Source organism: Ylistrum balloti, unplaced genomic scaffold (genome assembly GCF_031769215.1).
Source record: "Ylistrum balloti isolate Yb309-2 unplaced genomic scaffold, AGI_CSIRO_Ybal_v1 Utg371148, whole genome shotgun sequence".
Classification (NCBI taxonomy): Eukaryota; Metazoa; Mollusca; class Bivalvia; order Pectinida; family Pectinidae; genus Ylistrum; species Ylistrum balloti.
Window position 1 is genome coordinate 97352 of NW_026782629.1, and position 24369 is coordinate 121720.

The 24369-nt window shown below is 33.5% G+C and overlaps 2 protein-coding genes across 2 annotated transcripts; both read left to right on the forward strand.

The window, feature by feature from the left end:
• Positions 1-86: 86 nt before the first annotated feature.
• On the forward strand, positions 87-16065 carry LOC132561112 (uncharacterized). Its single transcript, XM_060225843.1, has 16 exons — positions 87-131; positions 673-727; positions 1550-1637; positions 2547-2617; positions 6882-7017; positions 7292-7383; positions 8546-8723; positions 9561-9853; positions 10369-10520; positions 12035-12223; positions 12584-12673; positions 13155-13244; positions 13827-13949; positions 14636-14764; positions 15188-15307; positions 15680-16065. Exons 1-16 carry the CDS (start codon positions 87-89, stop codon positions 15797-15799), a joined length of 1971 nt encoding a protein of 656 aa, XP_060081826.1. The 3' UTR covers positions 15800-16065.
• Positions 16066-18141: 2076 nt separating this feature from the next.
• Positions 18142-19655, forward strand: LOC132561113 (riboflavin transporter 2-like). The gene is made up of 2 exons (XM_060225844.1): positions 18142-19248; positions 19458-19655. Exons 1-2 carry the CDS (start codon positions 18142-18144, stop codon positions 19653-19655), a joined length of 1305 nt encoding a protein of 434 aa, XP_060081827.1.
• The last annotated feature ends 4714 nt before the right edge of the window (positions 19656-24369 follow it).

Here is a 24369-nt window from a genome sequence, read left to right on the forward strand (position 1 = left end):
GGGTTCGGAGGGACACCATCAATGTGACACTTAATGTAATGGTGGAGGTTCGGAGAAATAAAATCAATCTCCTAGTTGATATAAAGATGAGGGTTTGGAGGGACATCCTCAATCTGACACTTAATATAAAGGTAGGGGTGAGGAGAAACACAATCAATGTGACACTTGATACAAAGGTGCGGTAAAACACCATCAATCTCACACTTGATATTAGAGAGGAGGTTTGGAGGTACATCATCTCACACTTAATGTAAAGGTGCGGTGGATCACCGCCAATTTCACACTTGGTATAACAGTGGGGGTTCTGTAGAACACTGCCAATCGCACACTTGATGTAAAGTTCGGTTCGCCACAATATTGAAATAACATTTAAAGTAATATTCTTAACTTATCCACATAAATATTGTAGTTTCAAAAACAATCTATGAATATTATTGATATTTTAGATAAATGCATTATCACATCTGGTTCATGAAAATCGTTTCGAATATTGTACATCTATGCTCCTATGACCTCTTATGTTTCCAATAAATTCAGGCCCTTACCATCACCTACTAGCCAAAAAAAGACGAAATTGTTGTATACATAATTCTAAGTTTGTATTAGAAGGTGTTATTCACTTATCATCACTATGAAGATTAATGCATATTTAGAACAATTTTTATATTTCAGGACGATCAGTATCGATGTACAGATTACCTAATCCCCCTTAATGAGTCCTATAACGGTAAGAATCGATTAATGGTTAAAAATTCCCAAAAGTTTCTGTTGCAAGGAATAGACAGATAGATATCTTTATTTCCTTTATATATATGAAGATTACAAACATATAAAGATCAAACAAGTACTGAGAAAATGGACACCATATACAAAATATATTGCTATTCAGCCTTTTATCATTGTCCTTTTTTTAAAATACATTATATGTGTTCAAGTAGGAATTTAACCATAGCTGCTATGCTGATACTATTCATATTCATGAACTGTTCCCAGATATCATCTTCAACATTAATAAGTTCACGACTGCGCAGTATTACTTTTGCCATACTTGTTCCGTCCAGTTCTACGAAAACAACATAGTTTGTAGTTCCAAGGATATTAACAACATTGTCAAATAATAAATCTGTTGTTTCGTTTAACTGATTACATTGTGTCAGAAAGTGGGCTGTTACATTGCTACCTTGTTGTCCGCATAATTTGCAAGCCACTATATCATTGACATACATAAATGATAATTTGATAATTTCTGCCAACTTTCCATCTTTTACATGAACCGTTTGTATTTTCGCGATTATTTTCTCTCCACGCACAATATATTAGTGAAATACATGGCATTAGTTTCTGTATTGACGATGGACAATCATGTTTTTCTTTAAAACATATGATATGATATATTACTTATTAAATGTCGTCAAGTACTGAATGCTTTGAAATTACATGTGACATGTCTGTTGAATTTAACTTGAAAATAAACAGATTTTCCTTTTAGGTTTTTATATACTTCGAGTTGATTTTTATTTTAATCTATGCTACTGTTTTGGTCTTATAGTTGAGTATGATCCCCTTCCCAGTGTTAACATGGCTCACCACGTTCTACTTATGGAGTGTCCAGAATCGAACCACACTGAGAGCACAAGGTAAATGATTTAGACCGGCATGAAATAACATTACATAACTTCATTAATAAAACCTGGAAATGCATAATGTAATTTTAACTTTATTAATCTAATATACTCAATTGTATACTGGATATAACCAAATAAAAAAAAATTATTGGTAAATCTATATTTTCACAAGTCATCCAATGTGCATCTCAAGCTTCGTAACGAAGGAATGTATAAGCAATTTCTATAACCTTTGGTTGAGGATGGCAGAGTCTCGAGAGATCTTATGCCATCAGTGTCGATCAATTTACTCTTTTTATTGCAGCTCTCTAATAACAAAGATGGATTTCGTTGAATGGTCAACGATACAATTCATTTCAAACACAAAGAAACATATATATATATGTTAAATTAGTATGTAATTGATAAATTCCTATTTCAACAACAGTTAAATGCTATGCTATGTTTCATTTAAATAAGATGTAATGAAGGAGCTAAAGGCTTAGATGTGGAGGGGGATATGGGCAAATATTTCGAGTAGCATTGGAATCGCTTCTCTTTTGTTGGCATAATTTCATCACCATCTTTGTAGTCCAGAGTATATTGTTAAGATTATATATCACTAAGTGCAGCTTATGAAAAAACAGCTAGTGAACAGAAAATTGTTTCTGTTATAGTTATTCAGTTCCAGTTAGAGTCTGTTTTTTCAAGTTTATATTACTAACACATCCGTTATTTGATGTGCCAGAAAATATTTAAATACCAGTATCATCTGTCCAGCAAGAAGGGTAAAACTTGTAAAATGTCAGAGCAGCGTTTTTTAATTCAACAGGTAATTGATGCACGTAGCAGTTCAAGAAGAGAAATTCTGTAATCTTGTTGAGACTTACAATTTGCACATCTTTGTTACTGTTATTTACTATTGATGTGAACTGTTTACAGAACCTGTCTGAGGATATGTCGCTATTTGAAGCGAATCCAGATGACCTGGTCAGAGATTGTTACCAACCAAGGTTAGCATAACATTTACATCTACCAATTGCACATTTCTCATGCAGAATACATATTCCTTTAAGACGCTACATTACCTATTTCATTCGCAGTTTTTGTTTATATTGATTTCTGGCTATGTACCCTTCTTCTGAATACATTACATGTGAAGACGACTCTACATGAATGTTTCCATCAAATATAATACTTGCTAGATATTATATATAAACTTGAGGTAACATGCTTAGAGACAGAAGTTTCTTTTGTTGTATCACATTGTACTAACAAGAACAACTAAAGAATAGTTGCTGTTCAAAGACCATTTATTTATGTAAATATGATTGTGACAGAAACATGATCACTATTTTCATTGTCTGATAAAAGAGTACTATTGGACAATTATACATAAAATCTGAACAATGTTTTCCTGTATTGTGTGACAAGTTGGGTAGAGATGAAACTAAAAATGCCAAGATTAAAGATGGCCGCCTGTTATACCTACATAATGCTAACTTAAGATCGATCGGGAAAAGAATATGTTCCAAAAAGAGAAAAAAAGTTTGTGGAACATAATTCTCATTTTGACTTTTTAGATATTAAACCAGAGTAACATTAATCATTTAAAATCCGTCAGTCGATCCAGTCGGCCATGTTTGTTGATAAATTGCTGTACCTAGAATTTCATATACTTAAGAAAGAAGTGAGCCAAAATGTCAACGTTTGTAAATTAGTCAAAACTCCATGTGTTGCATACTATTTACTGTGATCGTTAATAAACCCGATACCAACTATTATGTGTTACTCTTCTGAAATATAACCTTTACGTTCCGTTATTTGTTGACATGAAAACCATTCTTAGGTCCATTTCTTATTCCATTAGTCACATTCCGTTTACAAACTCCCATCAGTCGTAATCTTTTGACAAACTGCCATCATTCATAGTTGGCAAACTCGCATTAGTCATAATCCGTTGACAAACTCCCATTAGCCATACTCCGTTGACAAACTCCCATTAGCCATACTCCGTTCACAAACTCCCATCATTTCTGCTCAGTTTGCAAACTCTCATTAGTCATTCTCCGTTGGCAAACTCTGTAGAAAAAACTCATTTAGAGAAGATCTGGGATGATGTATACGTAAATGATGTTAACTATATTTGATCAACATGATATTGTATGAGAAAAACAGACCGTCTCTTACAGAAATAATAAAAAAATGAAATGCAGTTTGTAGAAATTATCACGTTGATAACCAGCTACCATTTCTTCGTGTAGACTAGGATGTTGAGAACCAGCACGTTTTAGGTTTAGACGGTGTCAATGACATACAAAATTATCACATTTCCTCAGATCATTGATATAAAATATATTGATCTAACGCCTCTATTCCATAATTTTCACCAGCTCATTAAAAAGTTGATGCATACCAGTAAGAAATTATGAAATATCACCGATACGTTAACAACAACATAATGAACACGTTATAGTTATTGAAAGGAGGTAAACAATGCAATGTAATAAAAGTACTTCATCTTACACTTATGTTTGTGATAATACTCAATGTGCTATTTCCGGAGACACACCTACACAACCGGATATACATTTTCCTTTTATACACTACCGTCAATGTTCTACAGTTGACTGACATTATTACAGTGATGGCGATGCAAGAAAACAATTTTGTTAACATTTAGTATATATTTGATTTCTTACATAAAAAGGTAAGTCCATTTATATTACAGTGTGTCATGTAAGATGTATTAAGTTGTTTTGCAACAATAAGCTTTCAGTAATTGAAAAAAAAAGTTTATCTTAGATAAATTGAGAAGTAATTCCTCTAGTATATATATATATACCTTTATTAACAAGCAATTTGGTAAAAGTAGAACCATATTTGCGGTAACCACAGTTGTTAGGAATCAATACTGACGTTAATTTCGGTTTGCCTGTAAATATATTGACTTTTTATGGTGTGGTATACTTCAGTCTTCAATTAACACTGTATCAGATATCAAACTTAATTGCCGATTTTAAAATTCTGGCTCGTAATAAGACATACCATGGTTTCATATGGCACAGTACTGTTCCCTTTAAATCTTCCAGGTTCCTATGGACGACTCAGACACAAGTAATACAAATAATATCAATCTTAGTATATCATACGTTTATATGTATTATTATGTATGTTAATAATATTCCTATTCTTAGGTATAAACTGGCTCTTGTTCTCCTTGAACATTTTCAGAAGTCTCTGTGTAAATCTTTCTTTTGTTCATATTTTGGTAATAGTTTTCTTGCATTTGAGTTCGGATTATGATTATGTTGACATATCGTTATTCTCTTGTTCTTCTTTGTTTGAATTTACAAACTTCTAATTTTCAATATTATTTATCATATCTGACTTTCGCCGCTTTTAGAGATGATAGTTCGCACTATGAGAAATATAGAACGATAGTGTAGTGATATATCACTACCACCAATAGAAGTGTAAACATACAGGCGTGTATTTAAGTGTTGTTATCATTTGATTTAAATGTCAAGGACGCGACCTCGTCAGATAGCGCATTGCTACAGTTATAAACACTGCTATGTCACATACATATTTGAGTTTTATATACATACGAGACCGATCTTACGATGTTGGTATGCAAGGCATGAATTTTTCACATTTATCTATATATTGTGTTAATTCTGTAAGTGCTATCGACATTTGAATTACAAATGGGTGCAATAAATGTCCTGATATCACAATACATCAACATGACATAAGGAATACTTATCATCCTATATAGTTTGTATTTATGTTCTTTAAGTCAGGTTGACCGTATGATAAATATTAGATTTATTCATTTAAATATGTTTATGTAATAAGTAAGTTAGTCTATTTCAGCAATTCACAGATGACACGTTCACCTAGCAGTATTATAACTTTGTGTGGATTAATTACTTCCTTTTACTGGATAGTGCGTGATTTACATATGTTTAATGGATGTTTATTTTAGAAATACATATTCTTCGAAACATACGTCTTAATCAATACACCAAAACAAAAATGATATACCAACAGAAATATTTTACAATGAATCTATATAAAATAAACCGTTTATTCCTAGTAAAATTCCTTAAGTAGTTTGAATATATCAGCGGCCGGAAATAATAGTAAATAAACAAATATTAATAATTGTTCAGATTTCATTGCGGAAAAAACGACTCTTGAGAAAGAGAAATCAACATTCAGTAAAAAAAAGCCTGCATGTAAGTTTGAAGTTCTGACAGTTGATGAAATGTTTGTCCTTTATGACACGTCTACAGGGGCTGGGGTGCCCCTTAAAGCAAAGTGAATGACTTACGCTCATGAAGTGCGTTCATATTGTTTTGGGGTTTGGAATTGTACACTTTTCCTTTAATATAGATTATTTATGTAATATACGTGTAATCTCTTTCCACATTATTCAATACAAATATTGCCATTTCAATTCGATACTTCGTAAGATCTTTTTTTCACATTGCTTGTGTATTTAAAGTCCCAATATACGTAAAAATCACTATAAAAAACAAACTTTATCTTATTTTCCCCGTAATATATGTAACAAAATAAATACTTTCCTTTAATTAAAGAAAATAAAACTGACTGTTTTCAATTTAAATAAAAATTGAAAAAATCGGAAAATAAACAATGTGGGACCCACAATAATTCATACATTACCGCTCGTAGCGATGACATTGCGCATGCGCATATTCCGTGTGTGTAAACATGGCAGACACAGTACAGACGTTCACCAGTCGCTTCCTTTTTTCCAATCACACATCAGGCCAGTTCTGAATTCTTACGTTATAATTGTGCGTCGTATCGTTTCTAAACTAATCATTCCTTCTAATAATTTCCCCAAAACTTAATGTTTATCACAGGAATACCTCAAGTCTACGACAAGACTTCTCAAACAATGTTTGTAAACAAAACCGTACCGTAGACATATCTGCATGTGCTTCCTCTATAAGTAGAAACCTCAACTCTCGCGAGATCAGGTCCGACGTGGTTCGGCAACAATCGTAATTTCGATGGCGGCGTGTTTAAAATGGAGGTGTGTTTACAAATAGCGAGTTTCAACTGCTCATATATCAATACATTATGCACAAAGTCATGGTAACTATTGTTTGAATAACTTTATTTTAACTACATCTTAGAGAATATCTCAATAATTGTGTGTGATTTTTGGTGAATGTTACGTATATTGGGGCTTTAAGTGCATATGATTTCATATTAATATGTCTAGTTTTATTGTTAAAGGTGAAGGAGGCGTGGTCGACGCTGTAAGTGGGACAAGGTACACACCTCCAAATGGCGTTGATACAAAGGGAGATTTGACAGTAGTCAGAGAGTTATTGGTTTACGGAACAGACCCATGCCTACAGATACAAACAGGGTAGGTTATACGACCCCATACATATATAAAAGATATATAACTACCTGTTATACATTACCGATTCAACGCTTTTCATATTAATATTTACAAACATATTTGGTGTAAACATGGATAATTTTTAAGATAGAAGATGACGTTACTAAATGATTAAAGACATATTGATATATCAAATGTGCTAAAAGTTTTATTTCTTACTGAATTAATACTTAAGAAACAAGACGCTCTATGATCTACTAGATTTGCAATTGATTAGAGATATGGTTTGTTTTCATAGAAATGATCCATTAGAAACAAACACAACAACTGATGTACCTCAGAGTGAAAATCTGCCTGAGGACTCATCTGACGCGGAGACAAAGGAAATAGGTATGAATATAGTTATTTGTTATAAATATTTAATAAATTACGTCACCTTTCATATTGTTTTCCATCACTGTATTGTTGAAAAACCCACCGATTTTCATTTGCAACCTTTGATAATTTCTTTCGAGTTGCATATCTCACACAAAGGTACCTTAAGCATATCATGGTGGTGGTTTGAGATCATTGCATTTTGTGTCACGTGATATGTATACGGATCAACAGCTGTAAAGGATGTACTAAAACGTAAATGTAATGCAGTCATGTATTAACACATATTGTCAAAACCAATTGTTTTATTTTATTAAAAAAGACAGATTAACTCAAGACATGGTTTATTTAAACAAAGGCGTGAAAATGTGGTACGGGGATGTGTAATGCCTTATCGTTATGCAATTTATTAATTATGTGCTGTAAAAGTGGATAACACTACTCCCAGGTTTAGTGGATTGGAAAATCGTATTTACGTAGAGTGTTACCTTGTTATAAGGTAAACATACAGGAAATACATTTACCACGTATATGCATTGATAAGACAGTATCAGAAAGCTGGAACACGTGTTTTATACCGTATCCGATACTCGTCAACCCGTTCACTAAACCCGCCGCGTTGTAAACATTGTGACCTCATCAATCCAGACATCTGTATTGAATACACTTATATAACACCTACTGATCATAAGGATAGATCAGAATTTACGATAGAGTAAGGAAGTTTTGACCTGCCTTGTCCATCTCCTATAGGGCATTCTCTTACATAAAATCAATACATTTGGATCTTTTGTTTTTTACCGACAACACAAAAGGGAGACAATCACAATCCTTGTTGTTTGCACTTGATCTGGGTCTTATTGGATTCAAAATATTAAATATGAAAATATATGTTATTAAACTTACTTTTCTAATACTATTTATTTTCAATGCAAATGTATATATATTGAATGCTAATATCTATTTTCACTGAATACAAATATATATTCAATGTTGCAATGTTTGGTATGTCAAATTGGAAGAAGGAAATTTTGACCGAACTTTAAGATTAAAACCCACTATCTGTTTGGTAAAATGCAATGGTGAAAGAAGGTCTTGAGAATGTGAGGGTGATTAATGTAAAATGTTTTTTTCACGTCTTAAGGAAATACTATTAAGTCAGAGTACAATTTTATAGATGGATCTACACCGTCTATGAAAGACTACTGGATTGAACACTCAAAGGATGCATCTATGCAAGAAATGATGCTTGATAACGACGCAGAGGAACTTAGTAAAGATGAACTGCCCGAGATATTATCGTATCTGCCCAAGTACGATGGTATGGATGTTGTCGAGCTTGGAGCAGGTATAGGGTAAATATGTAAGGTTATCCTATCTTTCCAAGTAATGGTATGGATGTTGTCGAGCTTGGAGCTGGGCAAGGGTTAATATCTTAGGTTATCATATTTTAACAAGTACGATGGTATGCATGTTGTGGAACTGACACAGGGTAAATATCTTAGGTTGTTCCTACTATATAGCTTTAAAAATGAATACTAATGTCTTAAAAAAGCATTCCATAAACATAAAGGTCATTTCCAAATAAGGTCTAATATCAGTTTTACACGAGACAGATGAATAATGATCTGCTTCATCAAGAGTTACACATCAGAATGAATTCGCATTATGGTTATAACAAACCATTGATATCTGTTTTACTCGTTTAAGTTTACTTTTCTTCTGATAACGTCATAAATTGTCTATAAAACACGTCTCCCATCACAATAATCTTCAAAACTTATAGAATATGTCATTTGTATACATTAATAATGAAAGTTCTACACATTCACTCAACACTAAACCTGGTATTTTACATAAATTGATTCCTCCGGCAGTCTACGTCTTAGAAAATATTCATATTTTTTTTTATTTCTATGGATATAAAATCAGTTTTTTCTACTCAATGGTTTATGGAGTATGTTCGGGAATTGGTATCCTACTTTAGTTATATAAACACTATTAAGATATAGCGAGTCTGAAAAGATGATTTTACCAGTTTCTTTCCAGGTGTGAATTAACATTATACGATATTTAATACAACAAGATACTTCATATCTATTTTTCCTTAATGTTGAACTGATATCACATCAACAAATATCAGCATAAATATCAACAATATAACAGCTGTATAATGTAACTTACCCTTGTAGACGATTTACAACTCAACTGGCACAGAAGGCAAGGAAAGTGCTGGCGGTAGATTTCATGGAGAATTTCATTGAGAAGAACCGGGAAATTAACAAAAACATGACAAATATTGATTACCTCGCTGCTGACGTGATGGACATGGAATTGAAGAGTGATGACTGGGACATAGTGTTTTCTAACTGGCTATATATGTATCTGGATAATGACCAGCTTACATATTTCTTACAAAACACACTTTCGTGGTTACGTACGGACGGATACATGTTTTGTAGAGAATCATGTCTTCAGCAATCAGGTACGTTGTTTTTCTTTTTCTAGACATTACAATCCTCCTGTTTATCATAAACAGTAAAACGACCATACGAATAAATGCTGTTGTGGTATTATTATTAATTCATTTTTACTTAAATGTATATTATGCATTTTCATGACACGATTGAAATATCACAGACCTTTATACGCGCGCCATTTACTTAACAGATTTGAGTAAGAATTGCCTCCCATGCATTGCTTATTCTTGTTTTATAACGAAATGTGTGTTTGTAAATAAAACAGTGCAATGATTCATTTTCTTACCCTTTACCTCTGTATGTTATAAATCGTTTGTATATCATTACAAAAACCTGAAATATAAATACTTTTGCACCTCAAAATATGTATGCATAAATAATGAATCGCACTCTTATTTCTCTTGCTGAGGAATAAACCTCTTTAATTTAAAAACTAATACTAACTAAGCAGAATTTCCGTGCAGTATCCGAATTTTTCTGTATTTTCTATGTAATGAAATAAATGTTTGGTGAATTCCAGGCAGCAAGGTGAGAACTATCAATCCTACTTACTACAGAGATCCGCTAGTATACGAGTCTTTGTTCACTAGTGTCACTATTCCTACAGAAGATGGTCGAGGATTTTACGGTTTTGAAAAGGTCTTCTCCAAATCGGTCGATACATATATCAAGGTGAGCGGTACAATGCCTATTTGTCAATCAAAAACAGAATATAACAACACAATATTTGTGTGATTGTTTATAAAATATTTGTACACAGTTAAATATAGATGATATGTTCTGTAATCTCGAAGTAAAATGAACCAGTGTTCAAAATAGCTCGACAAGCACGTTCTTTGACGTTACTCTTGCCAAGACGACGCCATAAGCAAAATTGCTAACAGAATATTATTAAATTAAGATTTGAGTAAATCCGAAAAAAACATAGAAAAGATGCACAATTGTTGAAACCTCGCCTTATTTGAAAGGGAAATTGCCGCATTTATGTAATGATAATTCACAATGAGAATATATCGTATATAAAGCAAGTCGTGAACGGCAGGTATAGTAGACGATCAATCCACAGTCGGTCAAAGGCTGGTTAGAGATAAGCAGTAATTAGTGAAAAGTTATAAACATGAATTCGATAAAATTGCAAACATTCTTTATCATCACATTGCTGCAAATTTGTTGTGACAGGTCGGATTAAAATATTTTGAGTCTGATTTTTGCATCATGTTCTCATGTTTGTTCAGTAGCAGCAATTCGAAATTTTCACTTATCACTGGTAAATTCTAGTAACCTAGATTAGGCATCAACAGATTAAAGACGCGTCCGTTTACATTGCTTGACCAATGTCCACTACGATGACTGTTGTGACGTATTGTCACAAAATCACCTTTGTGGTGAGTTGTCAATAGCCGATTTACCAAGAGATGCCGTCTGGTCATTTACATTCACAACACAGTGATTAGAAACCACATTTCTGTCAAAACTACAAAAGTTATACCGTCAATATTGATGACAAGTGATATTTCGTACATCATCACGTCAGTATAGATACAATTGATTCACCAAACGAATTGCTTGGGATAAATAGAGGTAACATAAACTCGGAGCTGTAAAATTTACAACAATCACGAGTTTGTGTGACTTGCTTCTACCACAATGAAAATGTTATTCTGCGGATGAAATAATCATTTATTTACCAACATTTGTGTTGTTGTCGCTATTTAATATGCAAAACAACAATTTGAGAAATATGCAGAAATTCTATAACGTAACAAATTCCAACCCAAATAGAATTTGATATAGAAAGGAGAATATAGCAAAGCCAACCATGAACTACTTAATCTGGAAAAAGTTCGTCGTATCAGTCAACGAAAACGCGTTTTTAAAAACTGAAATGATGCATTTGGTGGAATTACATTCAACTATTATAGCAGCAGAACAATTTTGTTTCAACTTTCCATCTCGTCACACTACATTCCCCTTAATGTACATAAGATACAGTGAAGTAATTGTGCTATTTCATTATAATCTCCTATACTGTGTAACTCTATACAATACGTGTCTGATGAAGATAAAAGTGTTGTAACACATGAATTTTCTAAATGATTGTTACATAGATATAAGTGTTCAGCAATAAATGTTTCTTCAAGGAAGAAATATGATTATTATTTCTGTACAATTCATTGGCCTTGCAGATGAAAAACAATGAGAATCAGCTCGTATGGCTGATACAGAAGGTGAGGCGAGGATATGACACGGCGAAGAATTTTGCTCCTCTCCCTGAACTGAAGGAACAAAGACAGTTAGAAACTTCTCACATTCTACGTCGGGAGGAATTGGTCGGCAGAGGTTTTATAAGAACTGGAGGACTTCATATTGCTAAGGTTCGATTTTGTTTCTCAATTTTTGTTTATTTTGATGGTTTTCATTTTGACAACGATATGAAGATATATGACAGTATTACAGTATATAAGCAACACTTGTACAATTGTACTTTTAAATTGTTACGTTGCACGGTGTATTTATCTCTCTCTTAGATCTTAGTGTGTAACATTACATTTCCGTGTAATATCCTTCAATATAAGCACCAATCATTTCCCTTGAACTTCCTCTCGCTATCCATAGTTAAGTTTAGTTCTTATTTGCTTATTCTTTTCGTTTTTTCCAATTTCGAATATATCGGCGTCATTACATGAACAGCATCTTATTGGATTAGAAATGGTATAGATATAAATGTTTTACAGATGACAGCTGAAATGCTCAAACTTCGTGCAAGTCAAAAGGTGCTGGATTTCAGTTGTGGAATCGGAGGTTTCAGTATACATATCGCAAAGGTGAGCTGATACTACATTCTGTATGTTAACAGCAAATAATTACAATCCAGATATTTATTTTATCTTATTATCCAGTACCATGTCAAAACCATTCGGAATATAATGTGAAACAAATATAGAAACAGTAATATCTAGCACATATGTGTTCATTATGTAACATAATGCGGACTACTGCGATACATCAAGACAGCTCGGCATAACGGTACAAATCAGCAAAGTTTAAATATACTTGAGAATATTTCAATACGTTGAGCTATATGTCAGTTATACGCTATATTAATCATTGTCGATTTCTTTTCAAGCTTCAAAGTTTGAATGCATACTTATATCTCTAAAATCTGAATAAATAGAAAGAATACATATCATTTTTTTTCTTAAACTAAGATTTTTGTGTTGCATTTGAGTAAGATTTTGCCAAAATTATTTGGTAAGAAGTTTGGCTAAAGTCAGATATATTCATTTTACCCTTTTACCAAACCAGACGTATGGTGTAAATGTTGTCGCTAGCGACCCGTCTTCAACTTCAGTACAGATCGGTCGCGAACGGGCAAAGGAGGAGGGTGTGACACAGGTTCGTGTATATGTACCTTCGTGTAAGACTTGTGAAACAATATCGACAAATTACGACAATGTAATGTTAACATTTGATGGTTTGATGATAAATGGAATTTCAAGCACAACATCGATTAGGTGAGTGAGTTAAAATCATACATTCGATTTCTTGCTTTGAAGAGTTATGTCGCAACATTGTAAATCTACTGTTTCTGACTATGCGATTTAGTGGTGTAGATCTTGAATTCGTGAGGATTGGAAGATTGCAAAGCAGAAGGATACATGAGCTTATGTAAATGTATAAGTTACATATGTACTACCAGTTAACGGGACTTATTTGGTGATATAAGTCATCCTTAATTGCTTACGTGTCTGTGTCTGGGTGTTTTGTTGAGTGGTAGTGTAATGCAAGTTGACATTGATTTACACCTAAGGCAGATTAATTTCTATCAGTAGATTTCAGAAATATACAAAATGTCGTAATAGTAATGTGTTAAAGACTTCAAAATTGTAAATAAATTAACATGTGAGATATCAAAATCAACATAGGATATATATGTAGTTTTTTATCGACAAATAATATCATGTTTTTTTCTCCCAGATAAAATTTGAGGTCGCGTCAATTGAAAGGCGAATACATAATCCAGAATCGTTTGACGGCATATACAGCCGTGACGCCATCGGAAATATTACGGATAAATTGTCTTTGTTACGGAGATTACATGTAAGTTTGAAATGTGTAGTTGTGCTTTAGATCAACTCTTGGTCTTGGTCATTTCATGTTTCATTTGCTAATATGGACCTATTTAAAGCAATTTTGAATTGAATTACTCCAATGAGTTCTTACGTAGGTTTCATCTTATCCTATTATGATTCAACAATTTGGTAAACAAAGCAAAGTCATCCGGATCAAGAAAATGTCTTTGAGGCATGAATGCTCTCTTCGATACTATAAAGGATCGGATCAGGAGTAAATCCTCATGTTCTGATTCTATGGAGTAAAAATAAAAATTTGTTGAGGGAGGTCTCAAGATGTAACATTGATTCAGTACGAGACGCGACTGGAAGGCCGTGGGTAAAATCATATACCCTTTCCAAACAACAGAAAAAATCCCGAAGTAAATACTCATACAAAAAATATCGAAAGGTCGCACACGCAGATATGGAATCAGTTCGACCATTTTTAGAAGGAAACGTTTGGATAGATACATGTTTGGCTTGTTGGTTAAATAAAGAGCAAAAACTTAATTGAGTAGAACATCATTTCGTATTATAAAATTACTTGTATAATTCATCACCTTATATAATCGATAAAAGAACGTAGCCATTTAATAGCAGTGTTCTTTTCTTGAAATCAAAGTGTTATGTATACTACTGAAAGGTGTACCAGATATGTTTTCTTTGCTCCAGGACGCCATGAAACCAGGAGGTAGGCTATTGATGTCAGAATACTGTATTGACGAGGAAATCGAAGACATAGATATAGAAACAGATGTCTTTGACGAGGAACTTGATCACAATAGCAATGTCCCGAGGAAGGTAGGTTTATCGATAAAATGTATTCACAACTTTCAAATGATATCATCAGTATGGATGAAGCAGAAGACGCTTAACGTTAAGCAACACCTGCTCTTATTTAACTGGTTCTCCGTGTACATATTTCATTTGTTATTATTTTGCACCAGTATTATTGAATTTGAGAGAGGATTACGATTATGTTGGTGTGTTTTTTGTTTTGTCTTATTTTTCTGATACCTGATTATGATAAAAAGGTAGTCTAAACTGGTTAATATCATAACTATCTTGGATTCGAGACGGACTCGCGTTTACTTTCGCGTATATTTCATCAAAATAATTAAATATTTAATTAACTGCAGAGTTTGAAAAGAAACTGAAATTGTTAACATCATGAGGTGAATAAGCTATCAGATGTAGTTTTTAATTTGTAAACGTACGTTACAGGTGCTTTCAACAGGGGCAATTCTTGATATGATTAAAGAGGTGGGATTTGTCAAGGTAACAGCAGTAGATAAAACTGATGACATCTTACGGGCTCTTGAAAGTGAATTACTTCTTGTGAAGGTAAGCAAATCACTTTCCTGGTCATATGCTGTATAGAAGAGCAGGATAAGCACCTTATAAATTAACACTTTGTGTTTGTACTTCTGGCCCGTTTTAACACCAATTTTATGACCATGAAGTTTTTTTGATAGTGGTTCATAAAAAATGTTATTGTCATTTTGAATTGACGTCATGGAATTTCAAACGATGCCATCTATCAATTCCTTACTCCAATAGTGGTTCTCGCGCCTTTAGTCACTTTTACACGTACGTTACATAAGATAGTCATACACATACAATGGTTCACAGCTAAAATTGTTATGACGTCCATATCTGAATGATATTTCGGGAAATTCAGGCAAATACAAATCAAATATTTTACATCTGTTGCAGGAGCGGTCAAATGCTGAATGTTTAGACACACTAACTGTGAGGAGAAAAGTGGTCAATAAACTTAAAAGTGGTAACGCTTGGATGTTTTTCTACGCAGAAAAACAAAAAACTTCTCAATAATATCCATCGTATATAAAATAATAACTGCACATTGTTTTCATATCGCTTACAACCGTCAAATCACAGTCAACATTTTCCTTTTAGTGTTTGATTTCAACGACACTCTCGATGTATCGCCGATGTCCTTGTAACATTATTAATCGTGTAATTGTTTGATGAAAATGACGATGAGAAATATTTGATAAAAAATGGAACATTATGGACTTATATTTTCTAACATGTTGTCTATTATTGCATAAAGACAAATAAAAGAACAATATATATTATTTTTGCTGTAATTCAATACGTGGTTATACCAACAAAATAAAGAAAATATTAGCTTGTGTGTGTGTGTACGTCATAATCAATGGCCATGGTATGATATCTATATCATTTTGTTAAATTATGAATTTTATAAACTAAAGCTAATAATCTATTGTTTTCTTCACTAAAGGTTTAAATACAGCATCACGAAATTTAAAATAAATCTTACCATTTACAATTGATAGATATCTACATTACGACGCGGTTGTTTCTCTGTACATTGCTAAGTCTGCACTGGCATATATTTACTTTGTAGGACGTTCATGTTTGTAAGGATACGGACCCCCTTCGTTTATATTTGAATTGTTAACTTTTCCACACCATTAAAACAATGTTTTTGTGGGTTCACGAAGTTGTTCAACCAAACCTTTATCAGATTTCTTACTTTCATTCCATCAAGTTAAACTTTTAATCTGTGTATTTCAAAATCAGGTTTCAGTCTTAATGTAATGCTCTTTACTGAAGAAGTGGAATTAACGGTTTATAGATTTTAATCAGCTTGAGACCAATCTCCAATACCCATCTGCTATTAAACCATAACATATTTCAAACCTTTTTATTTTATGAGAGCTTTCTTTTCTGGGAAAGATAAAAAGCGATTCAAAAATAAGTGAAAAATATTGAAGATGAAATTAATGAAGGACGACATCATATAAAATTATCCAATTTCTGGTGGAAAAAAAGCTTCAACGAGTTTAATGGTAAGATCTTCCAACAGACTATGGGACTAAATTATGCTTTCTCTTACCTGACTTGTTTTTGTTTTTATATGAGATTGAATTCATCGAATAGCTGATCAAAACAAGACATAAACATCCTTTCATTTTACTTTAAGATGTTGATGATATCTTGTCTTTAACGAAATTTGTTGGCTATACCCATCGTACATACCCACCAGATCGGAAATCAGAAAATGATCAGTTTTTCTCTCTCGTTACTACAGATGTAAATCTTAAGCGGAAGTATCAATTCTCTCAGCAGGCATGTCATTTAATAACATCCCGTTCAAGTTAAGTTGCATAAAGTTTATCTTAATCGTGTTATCTAAACAGTGATAAATCGGTGAACCCAGACACATACCTACAACACTGGGCAAAACTATTGACAACTATACACACTGTGGTATATACAGTAACGCTGATAACCGGATATACACAATTTAATGGGACTGATACAGGAATGTATAATATGAATAAGATTGGATGAACTCGTTAATTTGTTGCTGAATTGTAAGATCCTCCATCAACGGTAAGTTAATCTGATTTAACAGTGATTCCATTGAGTAATTCTGAGAAGTTGTATACCTTGTGTAACTGTGTTCATAGTTTAACGTCCGGCCAGAGTTATATATGCATGAGTGTTTTGGTCAAACACAAACGGAAAAGAATCAGACATTACAGAAATGGTCTTGCGATGGGGAGAACATGAAGATAAATTTTAGTATCTTTACTCTCCTCGAGTATAAAGCACGTAAGAAAATAAATCCTCACTGTTCCTTTATTATCGTAGTTATCAGTAAAAATAAGTTGTTTTGCCAAGTAAGCGTCTTCTGCTTCATCGACGACTTCCGCCATGTAAATCGTGGTCATGTAATGTCACGTTCTCAAAGGAGAACAAGGTATATATCACCGGAACCAACTGTCAAACCAACGAGCATCAAATACTTCCTGCTTAATATCACATAAATAAACAGAACATTTCATAATGAGATCGACCATAAATCTTCGCTATAACTTTCATTAACATGAATCTCTTAAATCCATTTTATGAAGAAACGTATTTGTAAGAAAGTGTTTTCCAGTAAACTGTATCGTAAAGCAAATCCACATCAACCAGCTGAATTATAAATGGGGATAAAACCTAATAGCAGCAATTAAATATGTAATGAAAAGAGCCGTTTTTGCCAATTTGAAATGATAATTGAAAGATACTAGGAAAGTGAGAAAAACAGATAAAAAAACAATTCTTCAATCATTATTAGAACCTTAGTGACTCATAGCACTATTCTATGTTTTCAGACGAAGAAGACGACTTTCAAAATGGTCAAAATTACTTGTTGCAGCGACAGCAAGGTCAATGTTATCGTGTACATCATTGTGATATTGTTCGGTATGGGATCATGGGTAGCGGTCAATGGTTTGTGGGTCGAATTACCAATAATGGTTCCAAACTTACCAGAAAGGTGGAAACTACCGTCGTACTTGACAGTGATAATCCAACTGGCAAACATTGGTCCACTCCTTGTCACTTTGGGATACTTGTGCTGCAAGAACAAGGTCAATGAAAAAATCTTAATATACAGCATTCTTTTAATAGGGACTCTAGCTTGTGTGCTGTTAGCTTTTTTCTGGGATACTACAGCTTATGTATTTGGTGAAGAGCACAGTGTTGCTTTATTTGCTCTAGACTTTTCTCTTTCAGTCGTTGATTGTACTTCATCTGTGCTATTTCTACCGTATATGGCATTATTTCATGTTAACTACATGACGGCTTTGTATATCGGAGAAGGACTCAGTGGCCTATTGCCAAGTTTAGTAGCCCTCGGACAAGGAGTTGGCAAAGTGAGCTGTCAGAATCTATCTATTGTAAACGAAACGACAAACATTTCCAGTTATCATGTACAATCTATCTATCAAGATGTATCATTTCCCGTGGAGTATTTCTGTTTCTTTTTGTGTGGAATGATGTTGGTATGCGGGCTGGCGTTCACACTGCTGAATTATCTCCCTTATTGTAAAAAGGAACATTTGACACAAAAAGCTTGCACTGGAACGGAACTTTATGAATTCAACAACAAAGCAGAATCATCCGTAAAGAAGCGGTCAAATAATATAAGTCCTGCACAAATTGCATTCTATCTATCTCTCATCACCGTAATTAATAGTCTCACTAATGGTATTCTATCTGGAATTCAGTCTTATTCCTGTTTACCATACGGAAACGATGCCTACCACCTGACAGTGACGCTCTCTAAAATTGCTAATCCTGTAGTATGTTTCATGGCCCTTCTTCTTCCGGTTACATCTACAATTCTTATCGCATCCTTCGTTACCATGGGAACAGGCATATCAGTTTACATCATACTGATGGCTAGTCAAAGTCCAACACCATGGATGTATGATGAACCTGTCGGTCCACCACTCATGGTATGTATTGTTAATGGTTCAATGGTCTACAAATGATGCTTGTGTAACAAGACGGATTGTTTAATTTGATTACAAAAGATTATGAATTGTCTAGTGATTTGGTCTCTTTCGTCTCTATTTCATGATAATCTCTCTTAACCTAATAATTAATTAGTGGACTATTTCGGACAGGTAATTTATAAAATATTGTTAATACAATTTCTCTTCAGATATCGGCATGGGTGGTTATGGGATCCCTGATGACGTTCTCAAAAGTGTCGATTGCCTCAGTCCTCAGACAGGAAGGCAAGACCGCCTTGATGTGGTGTGGAGCCGTAACGCAGATAGGATCACTTATCGGTGCTATCATAAGTTATGTCCTGGTCAATGTTATGACATTATTTGAAAGCGCACCTGTCTGTTCTTAATAAACACTACTAACTTAATTAATGTATCATCATGAATGAGCTTTGCAATACATACACTATCACATGCGAGAAGTCATAAATCGGATTTAAATTTAGAAAAAAAGATGTGCATATACATCTTATATATATCAAACAGACATAGCATTTCACCTTGTATAATCGATATTTCACCTCAGCTTGGTTCGCAATGTTTATTCATGATTCAGACCTCTGTTTGTACGTGTCATGTTATATATAGCTCTGTATCATTGATAGAGTCTCCTATTCATATAAGTAAACAACAAGTATTTAATATATGTATCGGCATTTGTGTTTTACGATATTACATGTAATAGTCTATGTTATATTCAAGCAGCAATTCACAGGTCACCAAATTGAAGCCTAAAACAAAATTTTACTATTCACTCATTCCCTTACGTGTTGACTTGTAATAAAATCTCTCCTCGCATGGAAACGAGCTTCGGTTTGTTCATATCTGGACTGTCCATATTATCATGATGACATGTTTTACCGGGGGATCTAGAAAAAAACAAAAATATGTCTCAATTCACGTTGGTCAGAAAAAAATAATCGACACTCATTTTTAAGACATATTTGTTTTCCTATTAATGAGATATAAATAAATCATTATCTTCACATATATTAACATCGCTTGTGTAGAATATCTCAATGATTGCATCTATTTATAAATCTGTACTGGTCATGATGTTTAAATGTGCCGAAGTTTGTACCACGTAGTATTGTTATAGATATTAACCACAGCTTTAATGAACGGATTAGATACTTCTTTTTTTATTAATTTTCTTTTTATTCAGAATTTTCATCAATATATGGTATTGATTACGGATTAGATACTTTTTACGTGAAGCATAGGAGCTACATCTTACAGACACCAGAAACGAAATACTGACAGGTAAACAGAACTTAAAATTTAAATTCAAATTCAAAACTAAGGCGATTGGTAACAAAAAAGACATTGACACCAAGACATTAAAAAAGGTACTAAGAATATAAAATCGGAAGGGCAGATATCTTCTGCTTTATCACTCGCGATAGAAATCTTTGTCAATTCAAGCTAGTAATGTCACGTTCTCAAATTGGGAACCAGATAAATAAAAATGAACCACCAAATAACAGTATCCAGAGACACACCTTTCATCTAAATTCAAGTAAACATATCAGCAAATGAAAGTAAGTTGTTTTGGTCAAATGTAAATAGCATGAGCTGTCAATCATCTTATGGCGTCAAATATACTTTTACAACCAAATTGAAATGTGTTTATGAAGATTTATAAAGGTGCTAACGTGTAACTAAATTTTCAACAATGTGTAGGTTTATTAATTGGTTATTGTTCTAGTAATGTATTTTCATAGCTGTATTTTTCAGATGTATTAAATCGTTGATTTTGTAGAAAAATTCAGTGTGTATAACACACTGAACGCTCTAGGGTAGCTCGCATCTGCTGACCAACAGGTAGTACAGTCGTCTGTATCGGTTCACAGTTAGAACAGAGCTGTATCATGTCACGTCAGTTCCAACCAAGGAAGACAAAATCACCAGGATTTCACTACAATTTTCAAAAAATGTATACACAGGAAAAAAATTCTGCTGGTGATTCAATAACATGAATATGTATATAACAACCTAACAGTAGATTTGATAGCATATTATAACGTTTTCACAATAAACACTCGGCCTTGTTTTCGTTGTTATGGTTACTCACATACCATATTTCTTTCGAAATTAAACCGTACATGGCAAAATTTAGCATTTAAACATAAATTAGCCAAGAGAAATCTTCATAAAAAGCTTGTTATTCACATATAAATACATAAACATATTAAACCTGATTAAAGGATATAAAGAGTTGTCATGCACTATATCCTGAAATTACTTGACTTTTTTATCGCCCCTATAAAACTTTTTGAGACACGATTGTCTCCCTTTGACTGAGTCTGAATATCTGTTCAGCATATATTGATTTCATTTACAATTTGAATGACATTTTTCGCTTTCCTAAACATCTAAATGATGTTAAATTAATGATACACAATTGTCTCCCCTGGACTAAATGCAACTATCAATTCATCAAATAGATTAAACTAAACAGGATTAAATTAAAATTTTCAGATTTCCAAACATTGAAATAATGTTTTGCACCAAAAGGCATTTCCATACTTTAAAATGAAGAAGTGTCATATCTTGATTAATTGGTCGCATGTGTATTAAATGATCTTCAACAAAGGTATGAAAAGTGTATATATAGTCAATGGGATAACAAAAGAGACTTAAAATGCTCCTACTTAGCCGGGCTGATAGAATTAATCGGCAACATTTCTTCAGAATTGTTTCTGTTTTGAAAATAGGCCATGATAAAAAATATAATCAAAAGATCGTGTTCGTCCGATTTATTAGAGTAGACAGATATAGGACCTTGCACGAGTTTCCATTTGACTCGTGAATTTATGAAAAAGATTTTTTTTATCATTTTATGGAGTCATTGGTAAGATAAAATGAAAAATTCGTGACGAGTTTCATAAATCACATATCGAATAAAAGCAAATGAAATCTTTTTATCACAGGATGCGTTTTCCAGGCATTTATTTTTAAAAACTCGAAATCATGTCCGCTCTATATCTATGGTTTTCATTGTCACGTGACAAAGCCGTCTTTGAATCTATGACGTCATTTGATTATCTAATAAGCAAAAAGGAGACATGGGTATATTCATTGAATAGCAACGCATTTATGTCGTAAATTGTTATATGAAAGTCTTTCTGCGAAATATACCATCGCCATTTTATACAGAAATTGAAATGATGTGATCCAGATGTACATACTTAGCAGCAACGGTATTTTCACTTCTGTGTTAGCATACCACAAAATGATATTACAATATCTGAAATATTTGTACAGAGAAGAACATATATATATATATATATATATATATATACAAGTGACAAAATAGCTACGTTTTCAAAGCAAATCGTAAATATTGAATTTTCGATGTGTTACTAAAGATTACGATAGTTGTTAAATTAAACTATGGATGCTACGACATTTTCGTGACGGGCGGATTTCTAAATCCACACGACAAACAATGATTAAAATGTAAAGCCTTTCACCTGGACAAGGGATATGTAAAACTGAACATAAAGCGGGAATTTGAAGGGAGTGTGGTCAATTAGTTAAATTCGTAACAAGTGACGTCATCGCATCACAAACACAAAAATATTTGTAGCACAGTTTGAAAAACACCAGAGACAACCAGAATATCTCATTTACGATATTGACAGCTTTGAACTATTCAGTGTGAGGAACAGCGCCTGACGACATTTCTGATATGGATATATAGCTATTTGTGTGGGTGCAGCACTACTGCATCAAATTGTAAATAAAAACGACATTACACGCAGTTTAAATATACGTTTTTTCGCTGTGATATGTACGGCGTTCGAAATTTGAAACACCATAAATGTATCTTTTACTCTGTCACTCGTTATGAACACAGTATTTGAAGTGAATTAATCTGCATTAAGACAACGCTTTGCGTGTTACGTGATAAAATAGCTGTGAATGCGTGCGTGGGTGATTTTGTTGATGTAAATAGGCCAACGGGTGATCAGTAGAATTTACTCCAACCCAATTTTCTAGTCAAATTCGAAACAGAAATAAAGCTAAAAATATCTTACCGTAACCTTGGACGTTAATTTATTCTGATTGTATAATTGCAATTGGAAGTATTTTGGAATCTGTCTTAAATGTACCTTACGGTGAAGTATTTTGGAGTCTGTCTTAAAGGGACCTTACGGTGAAGTATTTTGGAGTTTGTCTTAAAGGAAACCGCGGTGAAGTATTTTGGAGTTTGGAATCTGTCTCAAAGGGACATCACGGTTAAGTATTTTGGGGTCTGTCTCAAAGGGACATCACGGTTAAGTATTTTGGAGTCTGCCTTAAAGGGACATCACGGTTAGTATTTTGGAGTCTGTCTTAAAGGGAAACCGCGGTGAAGTATTTTGCAATCTGTCTTAAAGGGAAACCGCGGTGAAGTATTTTGGATTTTAGAATCTGTCTTAAAGGGACATCACGGTTAAGTATTTTGGGGTCTGTCTCAAAGGGACATCACGGTTAAGTATTTTGGAGTCTGTCTTAAAGGGAAACCGCGGTGAAGTATTTTGGAGTCTGTCTTAAAGGGACACCACGGTGAAGTATTTTGGAGTCTGTCTTAAAGGGAAACCGCGGTGAAGTATTTTGGATTTTAGAATCTGTCTTAAAGGGACATCACGGTTAAGTATTTTTGGGTCTGTCTCAAAGGGACATCACGGTTAAGTATTTTGGAGTCTGTCTTAAAGGGAAACCGCGGTGAAGTATTTTGGAGTCTGTCTTAAAGGGAAACCGCGGTGAAAAATATTTTGGATTTTAGAATCTGTCTTAAAGGGACATCACGGTTAAGTATTTTTGGGTCTGTCTCAAAGGGATATCACGGTTAAGTATTTTGGAGTCTGTCTTAAAGGGAAACCGCGGTGAAGTATTTTGGAGTCTGTCTTAAAGGGAAACCGCGGTGAAGTATTTTGGAGTCTGTCTTAAAGGGACATTAAGGTGAAGTATTTTGGAGTCTGTCTTAAAGGGAAACCGTGGTGAAGTATTTTGCAACCTATCTTAAAGGGAAACCGCGGTGAAGTATTTTGGATTTTAGAATCTGTCTTAAAGGGA

What these genes read in the sequence shown, in the direction of transcription:
- LOC132561112 (XM_060225843.1), top strand. Translation starts at nt 87, where the DNA reads ATGAGGGTTTGGAGGGACATCCTCAATCTGACACTTAATATAAAG. An exon ending in TGCCTACAGATACAAACAGG is followed by an intron (nt 7,018 to 7,291) that starts GTAGGTTATACG and finishes TTGTTTTCATAG; the next exon opens with AAATGATCCATTAGAAACAA. An exon ending in TCAGTATACATATCGCAAAG is followed by an intron (nt 12,674 to 13,154) that starts GTGAGCTGATAC and finishes TTACCAAACCAG; the next exon opens with ACGTATGGTGTAAATGTTGT.
- LOC132561113 (XM_060225844.1), top strand. Translation starts at nt 18,142, where the DNA reads ATGGTCAAAATTACTTGTTGCAGCGACAGCAAGGTCAATGTTATCGTG. An exon ending in CTGTCGGTCCACCACTCATG is followed by an intron (nt 19,249 to 19,457) that starts GTATGTATTGTT and finishes ATTTCTCTTCAG; the next exon opens with ATATCGGCATGGGTGGTTAT.